The sequence below is a fragment of the Natrix helvetica genome (assembly GCF_964273705.1).
Source record: "Natrix helvetica genome assembly, chromosome: 1".
Taxonomy (NCBI): Eukaryota; Metazoa; Chordata; class Lepidosauria; order Squamata; family Natricidae; genus Natrix; species Natrix helvetica.
Genome location: NC_138548.1, coordinates 289,764,944 through 289,777,438, shown reverse-complemented (window position 1 = coordinate 289,777,438; position 12,495 = coordinate 289,764,944). Strand labels below are relative to the sequence as shown.

Sequence of the window (12,495 nt, the reverse complement as noted above, 5' to 3'; positions counted from 1 at the left end):
TTCTACTGATTTAAATGGAAGAAGGGTGAGGCTTTCTCATAATTCTCCCTTCTTAAGTTCCTCCCTGTGAGATCATCTATCGTACTTTGTATGGTATAAAAAATTAGAACTGATCCAGTTCCTCGCTGTTGTCTCAGGAGAGTGTAGTGCAAGCGGTCATATTAGGCTACATAAAATGGTCTCTTTTCAAAATTTAACTACATCCATACATGGACAAATTTTATTCACAATTCCACTCTCTCTCTTGTAACATGGTACAGTGGGGTGTCCTTCCATGGTACTACTATTGGATTGGCCCCTCTGATGGCCATGTGTTCGTCTTATCAGTCTGGAGGAGTAAATATGGTAAGTTACATATGATAAATAAATTCTTGCTTTGTTCAAAACAGTTTGAAATAAATAGGAACAAATTAGGGGTGAAATTCTCCGGTTTGGCCCGGTTCTCCAAACTAGCAGGGACGATTGGCAGCAGTTCTCCAAACTATTGGCAAAAATCCTGGTGGCCCCGTTCACACTCACCTGGTTGCCCTGTCGCCACTCACCTCTTAACGGCTGCTTGACCCGCCCACCCAATCTGAACATTTTTTCCTCTGTTCGCAGCAGAGCTACTGCAGCCTGTCCCTTTAAATTAAACCCAGGGAAGAAGGTGGCGGGGGAACCATAAAGGAAGCAGCAGCTCTGCTGTGAATGGACTCATACACACATTTTTTTCTTACTGGGTTCTGTGGGCGTGGCTTGGTGGTGGTGAGGTCCTGTAACTGAGTGGGCGTGATCATGAGTAACATCGAGTTGGCCACGCCCACAGAACCGGTAGTAAAAAAAAATGAATTTCACCACTGGAACAAAACCCAAAAAGAGATCTTAAGGCTGGGGTTTTTTTCATCAGAGGGGTGGGATTTCAGAGTCCAGTTCCTTTAAAGGACATTAGTGCTATGGTTTGCTTTGAAACCCCAGATTGTTTAATCATGGGGAAGGGAGGGAAAGTTAAACTTTTTTCAGAAGGGTTTGGGGGAGAGAAGTAACGTTTTGCTGATAGATTTGTCCACAAAGGGGATCAAAATAACCAGAAGGGACACCCTGTGTGTTTCTGCTATTTTCTGCCCAAATTGCTTTGTACAGGCTGCAACTTCAATCAAATAACACGTGCTCACTCAATAAAACTTGCCTAGGAGTAGCTTTGGAACACTCAAGAAATATAGTACTTCTTTATAGGTACATAGTTAACATGAGGAATATGATACTAAACTACTACAAAACCAATTATGGCCACTATTTTACGTGGCTTTAAAACAGGATTAAATAAATGAGTGGAATTTGAATTTTTCAGTTGATAATCCTTCATGTTCACAAGATGTATACATCTGAATATTAATTCTTGGCAGGACAAACAGTACTTCTCTCATGTGGGTTGGTCACTATAACAAGCCAATTATTTGGTAGAATGAACTATGAGTAGGTCCTTAATGTTTTTGTAAGAATGTATTCCTTAAACAGGTTACGTTCCCTTATACAGGTAGTCATCGACTTACAGTCATTCATTTAATGACCATTCAACAGCACTGAAAAATGACTTATGACCACTTCTCACGCTTACAAACACTACAGCATCCCCACAATCATGTGATCAAAATCTGAGTGCATGGCAACAGGCTTTAAAATAGACAAGATTGGGTTATGATCTTAATGCATTCTCCTTGGCTGAATGAGCCAGGAGGGGGAAATATACCATAGAATTGTAAGATTAAGTCATCTTCATTCTGTGCTTGGACAGGATCACTCTGAAAATGCCATTGGAGTTGCTGCCACTATGGCCCATGAGATGGGCCACAACTTTGGCATGAGTCATGATTCAGTTGGCTGCTGCTCTGCCAGTCCCAGAGATGGAGGATGTATTATGGCTGCTGCAACAGGGTAAGTTGTTTATGTACAAAAAATTCACAGTAAGAGCAATAGCAATAGCATTTAGACTCATATACCACTTCACAGTGCTTCACAGCCCTCTCTAAGTGGTTTACAGGGTCAGCATATGGCCTCCAACAATCTGGGTCCTTCTTTTACCCGCCTCAAAAGGATGGAAGGCTGAGTCAATCTTGAGCCTGGTGAGATTCGAACTGCCAAATTGGAGGCAGCCTGCAATACTGCATTCTAACCACTGTGCCGCCAGGGCTCTGAAATGAAATGTTTCACTTAAATGAAGGCCTTCACAAAAAAAGGGGGCTTTATCTGAATTATTTTTTTGGCCATGACTGATACATAACCCATTCAGGGCATCCATAGGCAAGATCAAAATAGGCAAGATGGACAACAGTGTCATAAGACAAGAAAGGTTTTATGTACACATGTTCAAAAGTTGGGGCTTATATTGTAACATCACAAGTATTTAGTATTATATTTAAATAATCTTATAATTCAATATTATACAGTAATTTCACACTGTACAAGACATCACAGTACCCTTTTTTCATTGACTCAATAGAATATACTTTACTGCTAAAAGTCAGGATTAATTTTAATTTTTTTCAGCTGTTTTGTATATTTAAAAAAAATGAGCAAGACACTGTTAACATTTAGAGGGTATCAGTTCAAAACCAAATTCCTTCTTTGACCCAAAGAGATATGCACTGCTTGTTTTCACCTTAATAGGCACTTGGTCCAAAAGTATCTCTGGTTCTTCAGGATCCAAACATTTTAGTTACTCTTCCAAAGGCAATTATTTCCAACTGGGAAAACAATCACAGCAGCTGGCAAGTTAGAATTTGTCATTTGAAGTTATAGCCCTTGTTCTAGAGAAGATCAGGGACATAATTGTCATTCAGCCAAAATCAACTTTTCGGCAAAGTGGACCAACTTTTTTTCCTCTTTCCTTCCTTCCCCCCGAGTAGTAGTCCTACTTTTAGTGAACTCAGTCAAGTGAGTCACCAAGGTTACAATAATATTTATTAAAGGAACAAGTAGAGCTTGCGGCCCCTAGGGACTATTGTTAGATTTTCTGCAGGATCAACAGAAAAATGAAGGTTTGACTTTGAGATTCGAGGATTAGATTTAATTTGACTACAGAAATATTGTGGATTGTCAAATAGAGCTAGTCCTCGATTTAAGACCACAATTGAGCCCAACATTTCTGTGGCTAAGCAGGACAGCTGTTAAATGAATTTTGTCCTATTTTATGAATTTTCTTGACGCAATTGTTAAATGAATCACTGTAGTTTAGTTAATAACATGGTTTTTATGTAAATATGAGCCAGTTGCCAAGTGTACAAATTTTGATCATATGACATTGGGGATACTGCAATGGTTGCCATAAGTCATTTTTTCAGTGCCATTGTAATTTGAACAAAATGAATTGATGTAAACTGAGGACTACCTGTAAACGGCTATGATTTATTTACAGTTAATAAGCTTCTATGTTTTAGATTAAAGTTAAATTACGAATGTGTTTTTTAACATTGGTTGTTAATTCTTTAAATGTTTACTCAAACTTAGAAGTTGTTGTATTATATAATTGTCTCTGTATTGAAAGCCTCATTTTTATATTTTATGTTGTTTTATGTATTTTTGTCACTTTTAAACTTTTCCCTTCTCTCTCCCCCTTTTTCCTTTTCCTTTTTATGTTATTGTGTATTTTATTGGTTTTCTTTAAAAAAAAAAAAGCCCAACTTTTATTACTGGAACTTTTCAGAGGTACTAATGCTTGAATAATAACGCTCAGTTCAAGATTGCTCCTTGGGTGTTTTATAGGGCACCCTTCCCCAGAGTCTTCAACGAATGCAATAGGAAAGAGCTGGAACGATATTTGCAATCTGGTGGTGGGATGTGTCTTTACAATATGCCAGATACAAGGACCTTATATGGAGGACGGAGGTGTGGAAATGGGTATCTGGAAGAAGGGGAAGAATGTGATTGTGGAGAAGTGGAGGTAATTCCTTTTGGTTTCTTTCATAGATTTTTTCACAGTAGGTATTCCTTAAGAAATAATGAGAAGTATGTTCCTCTAGTTATCTTTCCTATTATTAATAATAATAATAATAATAATAAATATTTATTTCTTAGCCGCACCCTCTCCCGAAGGACTCGGGGCGGCGTACAACAAAACATAGGAAATAAATATATCGACATACATATAACAAAACATATACCAAGACATATATACGACATATACAAGGAGGAGGTGAACTGATAGATAAAAACAAGTAAAAACACAATGTTTAAAAACCCCTAAATAAATTGAATGCAATTAAAATACCCCAAATAAAAAACCCGTCAGGAGCGATATAGTTGGATCAAAGTTGAGCCAGGCCAGCAACTTGAAAAAGGTGGGTCTTGAGCTTTACACGAAAGGAGCGGAGGTCAGAGGTATTCCTAATATCCGGGGGGAGGTCATTCCACAGGGCTGGGCCCGCCACAGAGAAGGCTCTACTCCTAGGCGCCGCCCCTCGACACTGTCTGGTGGACGGCACCTGGAGGAGGCCCTCTCTGTGCGAGCGGATTGGTCGCAGGGATGTATGGGGCAGAATACGATCCCGCAAGTAACTAGGTCCTAAGCCATGGAGCACTTTAAAGATTGTTATCAAAACCTTGAAACGCACCCGATAGACCACAGGAAGCCAGTGCAGCTCCACCAAATATTTTTTTCTGGTTTGAAAGCTTCTGTTTATTGTAGCAATGTGGCTTAGTGTAATTTAATGAACATGGGGAGAAACTCCAGAGTCATTTCCTTCCACCCACACCTCCTCATTCCCTTTTTTGCTGCTTGAAAGGAAGATCACTCCTCTTCTTTCTAGAGCTTAGAATCTACGAATGCAATCCAAAAGCATTAGAAATTAAGTATTCAGATAAAATAGCAGCGAGCTAATACTGATGCAATTGTCCAAGAAACTTAAGTTCAGATTCCATTGTTTGAGAAACTCAGACCTGATAGTTTGGTTTTTTGATCTCAATTTTTTTGAGAATTGAAGTATTTGAGTCCCAGATGTGACATGTTTAAGAGGCAATTTTGAAGCTTCTTGGAGATTGTTATGCTTGGAATGAAAAGTAAAAGCATATGTAGCTACAATCTTACAAGCCACCCAGTAAGACAGCAAAATGCTTTCCAGTGTTTTCAGATATAGAACATCTGTTCTGTCAGTTGTAGCACGTGTCATTTCTGTTATTTCTTGTGCAGGAATGTCATAATCCTTGTTGCAATGCTGCTAATTGCACTCTGAAGCAGGGCGCGGAGTGTGCGCATGGAACTTGCTGTCACAATTGCAAGGTGGGATTACCTTCCTTTTTCCTGTGCCTTTCAATTCTTGTTTAGTTTCTTAATTTCAATATGCATAATAAAGGCTTGAATTCTCATCTGAATCAGCACTCTGATTTGGAAAGATTCCCCAGGACACACATCCTCTTCTGAATCACTGCAACAGGAAGAAAAGCAGGGTTTGGGTTACATGATTGCTTCATCTACTTGTGAGCAATTAAGTGCCAGAGAGGACTGGGCTGGTGGCACAATGCAAAAGAGGATCCCCATGGGTGTGGGGAAAGGAATAGAGATTGTGGGGGAAGGCCTTAAAGAACCCCAGCTTCAGATGGCCAGAGGGTTCAGTCCACCTATCATAACCACCTATCAAGAAGTGTGTCTTAACATGCCACACTCTGTGTGTGTTTTGCATGTGCGCACATGCGTGCATAAACACACACACACCATTGTCATAACTCAAGGATATGTGTTAAAATGTTTGGGTTTAAGTATACAGAATGTATACTGGAAAAGACTTCTGCAAGTCCCTTGTACTGCAAGATGATCAAACCAGTCAGTCCTAGAGGAGATCAACCTTGACTACTCTTTAGAAGGCCAGATCCTGAAGATGAAACTCAAATACTTTGACCACCTAATGAGAAGGAAGGACTCACTGGAGAAGAGCCTAATGCTGGGAAAGATTGAGGGCAAAAGAAGAAGGGGACGACAGAGAATGAAATGGCTGGATAGAGTCACTAAAGCAGTCAGTGTGAGCTTAAATGGACTCCGGAGGATGGTAGAGGACAAGAAGACCTGAAGGAATGTTGTCCATGGAGTCACGAGGGGTTGGACACGACTTCGCAACTAGCAACAACAACATACAGAATTGCGGAAGTTGTAATCAGGAAATAATTTTACTTACAAATATGCATACATTCTTTCTGCATTTATTCTCAGCAAACTCAGTCATTTAAAGCAGGTGTTTGTTTAACTGTGCATCTGTCCAAGGGCCTTGGATTTTGCTATTGTATGGCCAATTCTACTTGTTACCAGGAATTTTATGACATTGTGCAAAAAGTTCACAGAGTGACTTTGATTAATGATTAAGGGCATGGCCTAGAAACTATGAGATTATGAATTGTAGTCCTGTCCTAGACATGAAAGCTACCTGAATATCAGGGAGAGCAAGTCAGTTATTCCTTCTCAGTCCTAGGAAAAGGTAAGAATGAATAACTTTTGAAAAATGCTACCAAAACGAATTCATGGCATTCCAACTTTCTGAATTGATACAGGTGTCAAGACAAAGCAGAGAAGCCTAAGTTTATTTATTCATTTTATTCAATTTATATGGTTGCCCATCACAAGTACATAACTCTCGGTGGCTCACAATATTAAGAACAATATATAAACACAAATACAAAATAAAACACATAGAAGCTTGAGAATCATAAAGAGCCCTTAGGATAGGCAAGAAACATGTGCTGTCATACACTCACGACCCTAAGCTTGAACACAGAACCAGGTGTTCAAGGCCCTGTGGAAGGCCGGCAGGATTGGGCCAACCTAATCTCTGGAGGGATCGTGTTCCAGAGGACTGCCGCCATTCTTCTTCAGGGCCCCACCAACTGACATTCCTTGGCTGACAGTACCCACCGCATGCATCTCTTTCTGGATTGCATAGGACAGATAGAGACAACCAAGTCCGATTTTCTCACTTTTATATCTTTGGGAAGCTGCCCAAAGCAGCTGTTTTGGCTAAAATTAGTCCCACCCTGAGATTAGAACTACAAACATGAAGCTTGTCTTTCAAAGGAGGTGATTGACCCAGCTGGGCCTGAAGTTAAGCCGTCGGCTTGCTTGCATTACCAATCTTTTTTATATGTGGTGTCTGGCAAGACAAAACCTTCATTTAAAGTTTTCTCTGACTCTGCTTCTTACTGATAGTTTTCTGTTGTCTGTTATATTTTACTGAATTTGAGAAATCTGAATTTCTCTACAGATTGAGCTTCCTTTCTTGGGTAGGGTGGAGTAGATAAATATACAGACAAAAGATTCCTGTGTATCACTTTACATTATAGCTTTCTTAGGAAAATGTACTTAAAATAGTCTTGGTATGCTGGGTTTTTCCCATATGTCTCCTGGAGGCCCTGCTTTCATAAATGCATCCCTCGGGTTTGCTTAAAATTGCTGCTCAAGTTGGCCGTACATTTGTGGCCAACTGGTCAGGCAAAGCCACTCAATAGGCAACATTTGGATTTTTGCTCACCCCTACCATTTGATATTTTGGATTGTTTGTGGTGGCGTTCAAAAGCTTAGTCCTTTACATGGTGACAGCTGAATACAGCTGTCTGGATACCATCACAGAGCAAATTACCGTATTTTTCAGAGTATAAGACGCACCTTTTTTCTCCAAAAAAGAGGGTGACAATCTGGGTGCGTCTTATACTCCGAGTGTAGCTGCCTGGGTCATCTGGAAAAGGGGCAGGTGAATGGGGTGCTGCAGAGATTGTGATGGCTGGAAAGGAGAGACATTTCACTTTCGGGGCTTCCGTTCAGCTCAGCTCCCGGGAGGGCTTAGGCGGTGGCAGCGGCTCCTCACAGAGGAAGCGCGGGATGAAAAGGGAACTTCGGAATACAGGAGCACCGTATTCCTGGAGCCTGGCAGCTGCCGCATTCTGAAGTTTCCTTTCCATCCAGCGCTTCTTTCACTAGCCAAAATCCCAACGATGCCAATAGCTTTTTTCGGAGAGAAAGTGGAGATTGAGGGTCCTGAGAAAAGTCTTTGTGCAGAGGAGATTGGTTCTCTTCCCTTGCTCTATCCCCCCACCCCAATCTCTCCGGATCTGTCATGCAGTGCTTATTGCTACTGCTGCTATTGAGCCCAGCTACCGTATCTCTTTGCTGACAGATCCGGGCAGTTTTGGGATGTTTGTGTGTGTGACGAGGCAGCCTCGTTTCCTTTATGCCAGTCTGAGGCAAAGGGAAAAATAATAAAGCACAGAGAGAGCTGTTTAGTCCTGCCCTGCCATGGGAGGGGTAGAGAAAAGTGGATTTGAGATAGCTAAAAGCCTTACTCTTTAAGAAGATCAAGCCCCACGCGTCGCATTTTTGCCCTCCCCAGGAGCACTTTGCAGGCCTTCCAAACTCTCTGCATGCCCCATTTTTCACAAAAAACAGAGCGTGAAGATGGTTTGGGATGCCTGCAGAGTGGTCCTGGGAGCTGGGGAGGGCAAAAACCTTTTTTTTTTAATTTACCTCTTCAAAATCTTGGTGCGTCTTATACTCCGGTGCATCTTATACTCTGAAAAATACGGTACCTTCCATGCAAATTCAAGCAGCGACCACATTAGGGTGAAAAGTATCTGATTCTTAAGTGTTGCATGCAAACAGTAGTTCCTTTCCCTTTCTTGCATTTGTTAAGCAAAGGAAGCTCCAGAATCAGCTTTAGAAGCATAATCTGCCTGAAAATAAATAGGGTAGCCGAGTGCTAGCAGAATATTGCCTGTTAAAATGATCGTTTAAAACGTATATAATATATACCAGATGTTCTATTTGCTCTGTGTCCATTAAACTGCTTCCTAAAAGTTATTAGTTCATCCCGCCCGGGGCTTTTAAGCAATAAATACAATATACTTTTTTTAAAAAATGCTGGGAATTGAACATGGAATATTTTCCATCCCAAAGCTGCTTTTTCAAGAGGCAACAGGACTTTCTTGTTTTTCTTTGAAGATGTTTCACTTCTCATCCAAGCAGCTTCTTCAGCTCTGGCTGGATGGTGGGGAATGGAAATATTTATACTCCTTGCAGACAGCTGGTCCTTTGCATTCTTTTAGAGAGTCATTGAGGCTACTAGGAGGCTTAATATTTTCTATCCCAACTCTGGTCTCTCCCTCTGTTATGGGTTCCCCTATGGAGTAAAGGTATAAGATTCATAATGAAGCATTACTGAGCAGGAAGAGTAGATTAGGACATGGTTCAAGATTGCTTTTGTTTGAAAAAACGTCCTCGGATATTTGACAAAAAGAGATTCTTTTTGTAGAGTTGAGACAACAAAAATGTAATTTGGGGGCAATAATGAGGACTTTGATCTCTTTAGTGATGCTTCAGGAATTAGGTTGAATGGAAATGATATTTGTATACAGAATGAAGAGAACTGAAAGTCAGTCCGGCTTGTCTTCATAATAAATCTATGATATATACATCTTTAAGCACCAAGATCAATGCTTAGCCACCTTAACTGAAATGCCAAGTATTCCACACCATCCTGAAATAAATGTCTAATTATTTTCTCTTCCTTTAGTTGGTTTCACCTGGAACTCTTTGCCGGGAACAGGAGAGAACATGCGACTTACCGGAATACTGTTCGGGCAAATCACCATTTTGCCCTGCAAACTTCTATCAGATGGATGGTACCCCATGCGAGGATGGCAGGGCATATTGCTACAATGGAATGTGTCTGACGTACGAGCAGCAATGTTTGCAGCTCTGGGGATATGGTAAGGAGGACCAATCTCTATGAACGACAGAGGGCCCTTGTATTCACAGGTGTAAGGAAAAGGGAGGAGAAGATTGTTCTTATCTTTAGTTTATGGAACTGAAATTACATCAAGAAAGAATAGAGAAAGGGAAAATGCAAGTGATCATCCACAGAGGCTATTGTTATCAATAAAGGCCAGGCAGCTACTTTTATGCATAATTCTAAGCCTTGCCTTGCTGAAGCACGGTTTGTCGTGTAACATGTTGATTGAGCCCATATCACTCTACCCTAATCCTAACATGATTCTTAAAGTGCAGTGGCTGGGTTCACACATAACACACTAAATCAGAACACCATAGTGTGACTTAGCCATGTCAAGTCTGGGTGATTTTTCTTTTTTATTTTATTTTTAAGTTTGAAAATTGATTCAAACTTTCATCCCAAGTGACAAATATCACAAATGCAGTGTGATATTTCTTAAGGCTTTTATTACAAAAAATCATAGGTATATATTTGTGAGGGTGGAAGTTCGTTCTCTGAGCTTGTTGGTTGGTTTCTGAACATTTCATTACCAGGCTATGTAACATCTTCAGCAGAGTTTAGGTGATGTCAGTGTTCTTCTGCTTATAAGGGCTTTGTGTGATCAGTGGGTCTTGGGGAGATCAAGATAGAGAGAGAGATCGAGATATATGTTAGATATAGATAATCATCGATTATTTGTATATGAATACAGGTAGTCTTCAACTTGCAACCATAATTGAGTCTTGCCTCATTTAACGACCTTTCTTGCTACAGTTGTTAAGCATATCACTGCAGTTGTTAAGCTAGTAACACAGCTCTTAAGTGAATCTGGCTTCCCCATTGACTTTGCTTGTCAAAAGCCCACACAAAAAGTGATCACATGACTCCAGGACACTGCAACCGTCGTAAATATGACTCAGGTGCCAAGCGTCTGAATTCTCATCAGATGACCATGGGATGCTGCAACATTCATAAATGTGAAAAACGGTCATAAGTCACTTTTTTCAATGCCGCCATGATTTCGAATGGTCACTAAATGAACTGTTGTAAGTCTAGGACTACCTGTAATCATTACCTGGTAAACCCCATGAGGATTAGATGAAATATATTTTGCAGAGTGGGCTAGGACTGTTTTGCCTGCTCTAGTGAAGCAACTGTTTTGTCCTTATTGATGGGTTCACACCCAATCCTTACGCAGTTGGTAAGTTTACCTTCCACAAGCACCACACTTTGTGAATCTTTTCCATACAGGAGCAAGGCCAGCCCCCGACCTTTGCTTTGAGAGAGTTAATGCTGCCGGAGATTCCTATGGAAACTGTGGGAAGGATATCAGTGGGAACTACAGGAAGTGCGACACAAGGTAGAAAGATACAAGGCCAACTGTTTTCATGTGAGATGAGATAACGCAGTATCCTCACAAGTTAAAAGATGAGAAAAATGAATCCAGCCTGTGCTGCAAATAGCTGCAAATTAATTGGCCATTTTGTTGCTTTGCTTATATTAAAATCTTTCAGAACAAATTCATACCCTTACTTTTCTGGTTGTGGAAAGAGTGAGATTATTTTTCATGACCTCATATCTATGAACATTTTCCTGCTGTTCCTTATTGCATACATAAACAATATGTCGATTAAACAGCAGAGAAAGGACTCGTGGGTTGTGTGAACGTATCATCTGAAGTACTTTCCCCAATCCAGATTGGGAAAAGAGCTCCTTCTTTCTTCCAGCAGATTTCTCTAAAAAAGTCTTTTGAAGCGTAAAGCTTTTCAACAATTCCAGATTGTTTTCACAAGTAACCACCGTTAAAAGAAAAAGAAAAAAAGAAAAACCACCAATACTTTGGACCCAATATGGATCAGGATTCTCCACACTTGATACTGAAAAGAAAGAGATACAGTAGTCCAAGGAGGGATATCAAACTGCTCTTCAAGCCATATTTTGTCTTACAACTATAAGCATGCTCATTTGCTTGCAATTCCAAAATCCTTAGATACACAAGGCAAACAGCGGTTTTATTAATGAAAAGCGGAAGTAAAATTGATCTCAGAAAGTAATGGAAAGTCACTTTAATACATGTACATGTACTGAATACATGTACATAAAACTCTATATGACACTGGGTTTTTACTTATCCTATTATTGGTAGGGTAATTTTGCTTATCCTATTATTGGTAGGGTAATTTTGAGGTCAGTGAACATGAAATAGGATATTCAGCATCTAAGAAATAAGACTTTTCAACACATAACATGGAATATGTCTCACTAGGTCCCTCAAGGCTCTTCATTTTATTGGAAGTGAATAATGTTATGGAAGCCCTTGTGTTGGGTGTGTGTGAAACTAAGATCTTAGCCAGAAGACTGAGACTCACAGAATTTTTCTTTCCAGAAATGCTAAATGTGGCAAGATACAGTGCCAAAGTTCTGCTTCCAAGCCTCTGGAGTCCAATGCTGTTGCAATTGATACAACTATCAAATTAAATGGAAGAGTAATTCATTGTCGTGGTACCCACGTCTATCGAAATGAAGAAGATGAAGGAGATATATTAGACCCAGGACTTGTGATGACAGGAACCAAATGCGGTGACAGTCATGTAAGCACTGTCTGCTTATTGTACCTTATTCCACTTTAAAAATACATGTTTGCTTTTTCCCAGAATTAATTGCGTGCAACAATTTGTTTTAGATGTTTAATCCAACTTTGAAAAAAAAAGAGAAAAACCCAAAGGGATTCCTCAGAATCAAAAATAAGGATGTGCAGGGTGTAGCTTCCCTCCCTTGA

General features: G+C 40.2%; 1 protein-coding gene across 1 annotated transcript in view; it reads left to right on the top strand.

The window, feature by feature from the left end:
• Window positions 1–12,495, top strand: part of ADAM19 (ADAM metallopeptidase domain 19) — a 71,735-nt gene that overhangs the window by 41,213 nt on the left and 18,027 nt on the right. The window contains exons 10-16 of the mRNA XM_081935859.1: window positions 261–345; window positions 1,772–1,911; window positions 3,739–3,916; window positions 5,162–5,251; window positions 9,519–9,714; window positions 10,968–11,076; window positions 12,103–12,307. Coding sequence (XP_081791985.1) covers window positions 261–345; window positions 1,772–1,911; window positions 3,739–3,916; window positions 5,162–5,251; window positions 9,519–9,714; window positions 10,968–11,076; window positions 12,103–12,307 — 1,003 coding nt within the window. The remainder of the gene's footprint in view (window positions 1–260; window positions 346–1,771; window positions 1,912–3,738; window positions 3,917–5,161; window positions 5,252–9,518; window positions 9,715–10,967; window positions 11,077–12,102; window positions 12,308–12,495) is intronic.